The sequence below is a fragment of the Gavialis gangeticus genome, unplaced genomic scaffold, assembly GCF_001723915.1.
Source record: "Gavialis gangeticus isolate Ggan-Ray unplaced genomic scaffold, GavGan_comp1, whole genome shotgun sequence".
Lineage (NCBI taxonomy): Eukaryota > Metazoa > Chordata > Crocodylia > Gavialidae > Gavialis > Gavialis gangeticus.
Genome location: NW_017729032.1, coordinates 47,944,346 through 47,953,396, shown reverse-complemented (window position 1 = coordinate 47,953,396; position 9,051 = coordinate 47,944,346). Strand labels below are relative to the sequence as shown.

At 42.2% G+C, this 9,051-nt stretch overlaps 1 protein-coding gene across 3 annotated transcripts in view; it reads right to left on the bottom strand.

Annotated features, from left to right (window-relative positions):
* Positions 1–9,051, bottom strand: part of MTUS2 (microtubule associated tumor suppressor candidate 2) — a 410,713-nt gene that overhangs the window by 65,219 nt on the left and 336,443 nt on the right. The window contains exon 1 of one of the 3 annotated variants that reach the window (XM_019525085.1): positions 4,093–4,280. The exons of the other annotated variants lie outside the window; for them this stretch is intronic. Within the exon in view, the coding sequence (XP_019380630.1) occupies positions 4,093–4,146 (54 nt within the window). The 5' untranslated portion in view covers positions 4,147–4,280. Of the gene's footprint in view, positions 1–4,092; positions 4,281–9,051 lie in introns of those variants that run through there. 3 annotated transcript variants of the gene reach the window in all.

Genomic DNA, 9,051 nt, shown 5'->3' with positions numbered 1-9,051 from the left:
TTGGGGGGGGGGGGGGGGGGGGGGGTCAAGCTCCAATTTGGAGCTGATCCAGATAGAGAGGCTGCATCTCTGCAGCCTCTTCCCCTAATCCCACCCCCCATCCTCTGGTTGTGTCTCAGGATGGAAGGGGGAGAAGGAGGCAGGGGAGGGAGGTCCATTTTGGGGTTTTGTCATCTTGTGCTGAAGTGTGGTGGAGAGGTGGATTGGAGCCCACCATCTCAGGGGGGCTCCCATCCAGCTGCCCCATGCTCCTTTGCCAGCTGGGCAACCCCCAGAACAAGCTCCCTTCCCCCGCTCCCATTCTGAAAACAGCACCAAGAGCAGGGCTAGGCACCTACATCTGAACCCTCATGTAATGAGGTTTCAGACAGTCACAGGATCAGGCCCTTTTAAAGCAGTCTGCAGTTGTGCACCTGTGTTAAGTCATGGCTGTACAGCACTTTTAGAGGCCCAAATGTGCAAAAATTGTCACTTCTATCTGTACCCTAACAGTCTTGATGATCTGTGATTAGAGGACTATGTACTCAAGAATGCGTAGCCTTTTCTTCTCTAGGTAACTTCAGTAAAAGCTGTGTTATCCGGCACTTTATTAACAAGCATGCTCTATTAACCAGCATGCTGATTGAAACAGCAAAAGCGAAACCGGAAGTCCCACCGTGGCACTTCCAGTTTCACCGAGTCCCACTTCACTGACTTTGCACCATGATCTGGGGCAATGCAACTTGCACGGGCCCCGCTCCCTGTCCCCCAGCACACTGACACCAGGGAGTGAAAGCTGTGGCGCACCGGATGCAGCAGCCTGAACAGGCAAAGACACCTCTCAGGGAACCAGCATATTTGATAAACCAGCACTCCCCATTCCCCATGGATGCCAGATTACACCACTTTTACTGTAGTTTGAATCCTACCCCAGCTAACAGTGACCCAGGGGAAAATTCACTTCTGCTATAAAAAGACAAAATGAAGTTTAGAAAACATCTAACAGTGCTAGAACTTTTCCCATTAAATCAAGTAGGTTCAATTGGCCATCCATGGACCACATCAGACCCATGAGGGCTTAACTTGTAGCCTGCAGGCTCCTGTCTGGCTATTTCTCCCCACATTGCTCCTGCTGCTTTAGTAGCTATGGCATGTGGCACAGGGCAGCATGGCAGAAAGGGATCTGGCAAGCATGTTGCCTGCATGGCAGGGACATGAGAAACTCATCCTTCTCATACAGGGAGGGGACTGCCTTAGCCCCATGGTGTATGGCCCAGGGCCTGTGACTGATGTGATGTGCAGCTCCCAGCCACTCAGAAGTTGGACAACCCTGAACTAAAGATAGTTGACATTTTGAGAAGGGCTGTGTGAATCATTAATGCTTCGCTTTGGGAGCTCAACTGATAGAACATTATTTTGGTTCAATCTAAATTATTTTTTTTCTGTTGAAGTGAAAAAACCCAGGAAATTTTTACCTCTGGCTGAACAAATGTTTCATGTTCATTTCAGGCACTTTTTTAAGATGAAGATTGATGACTTAAATACCATTCACAAGGCCAAAGAGGGGGGTTCTGAAGCAACATATCCCAGGAAAACATGCTCATTATCATGCTGTTGAGTCATTTTCACATGCTTACCTAATGGCTCAATGAATATTTACAAATTTTATATATTGTGGAATTGCTCTAATGGGAGAAACTGAGAGAATTTTGTCCCTTCCACAGCTTCCTAGAATAGCTGATAGCACAATGCTTAGGACACTTGTTCATGATGTAGGTTCAAATCCCTACAGCCAAAGGTGGGAACTGAATCCCAGTCTCTTACATCTTGCACAAAAGGAATCCACCACACCCACCTCTCCCTTACTGGTTCAGGCTGTGAAGGAGACTCTCCAGTTTTTTTTCAGAATTAATTCTTTGGTAGCAGTAACTACATTTTCAAGAAATAAACAATTTGCTGGAAAAATGAGTCTGTGTATGCATTCCTAATGCAACCAGACCACAGGATTACCTCTGGACAGATTCTGAGTGCATTTATACTGGTATAAACTTGGAGTAAATTCAATGAAATAATTTTTAAAAAAGGGAACAAGGGAAAAAAAAAAACCTGATTCATCCACCTAAATAATAGTATCTGTAATAGAGATATTATGAGAAAAAAATCTATGACATGGACAAAGCCTGGGCATGAGAACAAAATGAAAGAGGTCCAAGGCAAAGATGACAGGCCTGAGGACAGACAGGATGGTGGGGTTGTCTACACAGATTAAGGAAGAAGCTGACAGGGAGGACTTGGGGAGGGGAAATTTAATATGTCCACTTTAGCCAAGTTATGCTTTGCTGATAGATAGATATGCACAAGAAGGCAGCAAAAGATGAACAAAAGGAGAGGTAGAGCTAGGATTTCCTCTTCTCAGAGGATGTCAAAGCTCTTCAGAAACACCAACTGATTCAGCTTCATAGTGCCTTTGTCAGGTAGATAAACGGCATGATGTCCCTTTCACAGAGGGGTGAAATAAGACAGAGAGGACTACAGAATTGCTTAGAGTTGTATGAGAAGTCAGTAGGCATTGAGAAGAGAATACAGGTGTCCTGACACCCAGTCCTGTTCTCTCCTCCAAAGATCCTACTCCCTTCCTCCATAGTAAGAAGCACATTTAAAACATATTACATTCCAAATACTTGATATACATACAGTATCGCCTTGGACATTTCTCACTTTTGAACAGTATGAGCTATCAATATGCACCACACAGATGCTCAATATGGTTTGCAGTTATTTCTGAATAATTTTTCTATATCTGTAGCTCGGAAAACAATTCAGATTGTTTTCATCTGGAAATGGTGCTTAGTCACTGTAGTGCTTGATTCAAAGTCAGTTGGGGCAGGGCCTTATACTAGGGTTGGAAGGAAAAAGCATATACACCCCCAACTCTCTCATAGCAATAAATATTTCAGCAGATACTGGTAGAAGCAATAACTAAATCCCACTGTAACTTATCTTCTACTCTCTTCCTTTCCCAAAGGGGTACCTTTAAAAGTATCCTTTAAATTGTACTATATAGGAAGCAACCCTCCCCCCATAACCTTCTTTAGGTTAAAGTTTACAAGCAGAACTGATCAGCATGATGTTCCCCAGTGACTATATTTTATTGAGTCTTATATTAAGCCATACATTTTCCTTAACCTGGCTGGCAACATACCTCAAACTATATTTGCACATATTATTAGATAAATGGGAGAAAGTGTCAGCTTTTCATTAGACCTAATATATGGATCTTTAAAAAATCCTGGGTCTAATGAAATATACTGCACCAGGAAGTGTTTCTGCCAAGCTATTTTCAATTAAGCAAATTAAAAGCACATGCACATTCTCCCTCTGTTCTGATTTTTCTGCTCAAACATCTAGGCAAGTCTCCAAAAGAATAGTATGAGAAGCTGTGTGGTAGAACTGTCACACACATTTCCTTCTGCATGCTATCCTCTAGCTACCTGTAGCTGTGATCTTTATCTTTGTATTGACATTTGTTAAGCAATTCATTTCAGTGTTCACAGTTTTGCTGGTTCCCCTCTGACACAGGAAAACTTGTAGTTTGGCGTGTTTCTTTTCTGATAGATAAAAATTGTACAATGCCACAAAGGAAGAAGAATAAAACAGTGACATCTTAGGCCAGCAAAAGCATGAATAATCTTTCTACAAATGAAAAGCTAACTTGAAAACTCCACGCAGGGATCCTCCATAACTTGTGCTCAGCTGGTTTATTAAAAATGTATGAAAATCACAACAACAAATCAAACCGATTGTGACTAGAAAACATGTTACTGCCACCTTATTGTTTCATGAAAATCCAATTGTTTCATGAAAATGGTACATTTTGACTGCAGGATAAAATTATGTAAGGCACTGCAGTGAATGTGAAACCTATGGTTATATTTGAGACGAGTGAATGAGAAGTCAGCACATTATACAGAAGATGTACATCATCCCCTTTCAGCCATCCCAGGCTGCACGCACGTTACCTACATTAGCTAAAGGAAAAAGCACAGATTTAATCAGCTTAACAGCTAGCATTCTGCCCTTTCACTGAAGGAGAAAAAGGAAGAGGCAAAGTACCGTCTTGTCCAGGCACTGAAGGCAGTAATAAAGCTTGCAGCAGCACTGGCCCATGTTAGCAGGCTGGCTGAAAAGGAAATCAGCTTCATTCAGAGCGTCGGAGTGCAATTCCTAAGCAGCAGCAATGTCACAAAAAGGCATGTGCTGCTGAAGGCTGTCACAACTTGCATGTGGTCCCATCAGCTACCTTATTTCTCTCAGTAACTTCAGGAATCCAGAAGGAGGTGTAGGAAGAGGAGGAGCAAGGAAAGAGTGAGCAGCATGAGAGAATCCTGCTGAAGAAGGGAGGGTCACTTTGCCTCTGGAAGCCGCTGAGTGAGGCAGATCAATAGACGCATAATAACAGAGCAGTTACCAATTTCATCACCCTCTAAGGACAGCCAGACTCTCCTCCCTACAAACAAATGGTCACTGCTTGCCCTGCTCAAGTCTCTTCAGTGTTCTGATCTGATTCATCTGAAACGTATTTGCAAAAAAGCAGAGTATTGCCCGCAACGTGAGTCCATGACTATACACAAGCAAAGCAAACACAGAAAGATTTTGAAACTTAGTACAGTAGGAAAAAATACAGTGAAATCTAGCTGTGTATCTGTGTTACCTATAAAAGATGAGTCTGTATCATTCTGATCTCTACAGTAAAAGCTATTTATAACAATGACAATAGTATTTTGCAAGCAACCGTATGCTGCCTTTCATGCAAACATCTAGAAGCGCTTTATATACCATCAGTATTTCTCACAGCTGATTGCAAGCAAGTACTATTTTCCTCTCTTGCTGGATGGGTAAACTGAAGCACAGAATGACACACTGACAGCAAGTCCACAGCAGAGACAAGAGCAGCTGCCTTTGTTATCCAGGGATCCTGGTTTTCTCTGACTGAAAAAAAAATCCACAATTTTTGGTTAAAAAAAGTAACCCCAAATCCACATTTTTCCATGATTAAAATGAAACACCACTATATATAGATTTGTATATTAGTGGTGTTTCATTTAAATCATGGAAATATATGGATTTGGGGTTACTTTTTTTTTAAAACTGAAAATGAGGGATTTTTTTAAATCAGAGAAAACCAGGATCCCTGCGTTATGACCAATGTAGGTGACATGCTTAGTGGGACCAGTGAAGGCAGGCATTTACATCCACCAGGCTACTATATAACATGGAAGCACTGCCATTTCCTCATCAAGCTGTGCTTTTATAGAAAATGTTGGTGACAGCTACATTTTGTGAAGAGCCTGACTCTGCCAGGATGTGTCGGGTTTGGTCTAAGCACACCTAATGGACTGGGACCCTCAGGGGACTTGGAGAAACACCTCATTTCTGGACCTCTCAGGGTGAGTTGGGAGCTGAGCAGCTCAGCCCTCTCAAGTCTCCGCCAGTTCTGAGCATGTGCCAACGCACAGTTCTCAGCACCTGGGGGATTTTAAAGGCGAAGTATGGCACCCATGGACTTCAGCTGCCTCCACGATTATTTGGCACGATTGCAGATTTGGATGGAACTAGGCTGTTCTCAGCGGTGGCAGATGACAGAACATGGAGCATGCTCTAAAGTTGCAGCAAGGGAAGCTTACATTAGATATTAGGAAAAACTCTCTCACAATGAGGGTAGTAAAGCACTGGAACAGGTTACCCAGAGAGGTTGTGGAATCTTCATCCTTGGAGGATTCTAAGATCCAGCTAGACAAAGCGTTGGCTGGGATGACGTAGTTGGGAATGGTCCTGCTTTGACCAGGGGGTTGGACTTCACTAAGTGACCTCCTGAGGTCCCTTCCAACCCTACTCTTCTATGATTCTATGGCACCTAAATTCTGCATAAGCATCTTATTAGATCTGGCTCTCTGTCCTGGCCTAAGGCTGCAATCCATAAGAATACTAGTATAATTAAACCTGTATTTATACAAGGCTTTGCATTCTACATCACTGGCATAGGTGCAGAAATGTTTAGGGTTGTTAGTTGTAGCTGTGCTGGTCTAAGGACATAGGCAGACAAGGTTCTTTGGGTAGATGTGATATCTTTCATTAGACCAACTAAATAGTTGGAAAAATTGTTCTTTGAAAATTTTTGGCACAAACGCCCTTCTTCAGGCATAGGGATGCCTAGAGAAGGGTATTTGTGACTGAAAGCTTGCAAAGAACAATTTTTCCAACTATTCAGTTGGTTTAATAAATGATATCACATTTACCCAAAGAACCTTGTCTGCCAGAAATTTTTAGTGATTTATCAGTTTTCAGATGGTAAGAAGAGTGAAAGTAGGGCAAGGCTCTTTAGAGAAAATAAATACAAATAATAGTCCTTTTTAATTTGAGAGATATATAATGCTGAAAAATGACAAAGAGAGCTTGTTGGTTAATTCCCCAAGGATATATTAGTGCTGTGAATGCTGAAGCAGGAAAAATAGGTAAGTGTAATTTTTCCAAAAGCTTAGTCCAAATCAAACGTACAAAAAGCCCACACTTCTCAATTAACTCAGAACAGCCCTTATTTTGGAGACAGCTATACCAGCATCATGCTACCATAGAGCAATTCTGAGCATCTCCATATGGGCATGACTTTTTTTTGTTAGTATGTGAAGTTTTGGTGTGGATTTAGTGTGAAGTAGTTAAGATAAAACAAAAAACCAACAGAGGCCCCTTGCCTAAACCTGGAGCCAAATCAACTTTAAACCTGCAGATCCCAGGTCCACAAAAGCTTTAATTTGTTGAACCAGGAGGTGCAGAGATTCACAGTCAGGACTGGGAGGAAACTATCATATTATCAGCGATGAAGGCTTTGAAAAAAAATTATTCTATTCAGTGGCCCTAAGCTCTACGAATCCTATTCAAGGAGTGTCCACATAGCACTGGGAAATTATTTAGCTGCTGGCTATTAAGGAGTAACAATGTTAGGATTAAAAGGAGATTTTGGGCTCAGGGTGTGGTTTTAGACTCCATCACATGGCTTACTGTCTGCAATTCAAGTATTAGGTTGTTAGTCCTTTCTGGCTTTGGGTACTAGAATGAGTGGAAACAGTTAACTGATCTCAATTTTAGAGGGAAAAAAAATTCCACAGTAATCAAAGTGCCTGACTTGGCCACTGGAATGATGATCTTTGTACCATTCTGACAGTCAGAATAAGAAGAAAGAATCAGTTCTTCTTTCTCTGTGCTTTCAAAGTGAAGCAGGAAAAACTTTCTAGTCACTCCAGTTTGTTGATATACCATATTTTATCATATACAAAATGTCCCTGAATAAGATACACACCATTTTTGAATGGCAGAATGAAGAAAAAAAGACCTTTCCTTGAAAATACTAGTTAGTATCAGTGGTCACATCTACAAGTTCATTAATGTACAGTGGTTATTCCGCATTTAACTTAGTAATTTTATAATCAAGTACTAAACAAATGCTGACGAATGCCTTTTTAGATACTCTACTGTGCAAAAGCCTTGTAATACTGTGCAGTAGTGTATTAGCACTGTTTGTGCTGTGACATGCTACTGCACAGTCTTATTAGGTTACTGCACAGTTAGTGTTTGGTGCAGATGTGCCCAGTAAGTATCTGACTGGGAGCAGCTAGGGAGCCCAAAGTGCACATTTTACAGCACTGTAATTTAGAGCACTTTTTATAGCATTATAAAGTTACATAGTTTTAAACATGACAGAAGTGCAGTGTTTTGTGGGCAGGGGCCTTTGAGCCTCCCTGCACTTTACAGGCTAGGAGACAGAGGGCACTTCACAGAGAAGTGGATCTGGACAGGCTCCAGCATACAGAAGTTACTTAAAGTGCTGTAGATTGCTAAACTGCTGTAAAATAGCTAAGGTACATGGAAACAGGGAAGCAGTCAGCCCAGGGTTGCCTGCTTCCCCATCTTGAGGCACACTACCCCCAGCCACCCACTCTGAGGCTGGATGGGGTGCAGTTTGCCTCAGTACAGGGGCTCCACAGTATGTAAAGATGGGGGAGCAGGTAGCCCTGGACTGCCTGCTCCCTCATCTCCACATTTGTTCGGATGCATGCTACTTTCATGTGCTTTGCCCCATTTTTTTTTAATCAGGGCTTTTTTTGCTACCAGGAAGTCCTGCAAATCCTGCTGCCACACTGCAAATTAGCAGCACAGTGCACAGTTTAATGTACAAGGCATGTAATTTGTGGCACCACAAAGAGGCTTGTGGTGCCACAAACCGCTCATGCCTGCACGTGTGGATGCAGTCTATGTGTTTGATGTTCACTCTGTACCCAGAGAGTTAGTGAAAGGCCCAAACATGACTATAGTTCCACTTAAGCACTGCATGGAAGCTAAAATCATGAGTTTTAGTGGGATTTGAATTGAGCAGAGTCCATGTGTCTTCTGTCCAGCAGTACATTCAACCAGTTCATGGACCTAGCAAGAAGTGATGCTTGGCTTTGGGTATATCAAATACATTGGGAATTCAGTGTAGCATTTCATATGGTGTTATATCAGAAATTATTAGTTAAACTGGAGACTAGGATTAGTATAAGAATTTTAGGGTGGAGAAAGAATTGACTAGAAGAGAGGATACTGGGTTGCTCTGAAAATTGAATGATTGGGTTGGAAGTTGCCGCTAGTGGAGTACCACAAGGATCAGTCTTTCAGTAATGAACTTGTTAAAATAAGAGGAGCATGCCGAGGAAATTTGCTGATTATACCAATTTGGGTAATATTGTCAATAGAGAGAAGGAGCAGAATAAACTAGAGGAAGAACTGGATTACCCTCAGGACCAGTTAATAGAAATGGGAGCCTATTTAATTGCAAAAAGTGCAAGGTCATACACTTAGGGTCTAATAACAAGATAGTTTCATAGTTTCATAGTTTCTAGGGTCGGAAGGGACCTGAGCAGATCATCTAGTCTGACCCCCTGCCATGGCAGGAAGAGCACTGGGGTCAAATGACCCCAGTAAGGTGGTCATCCAACCTCCTCTTAAAAACCCCCAGGGTGGGAGCCTGCACCACCTCAC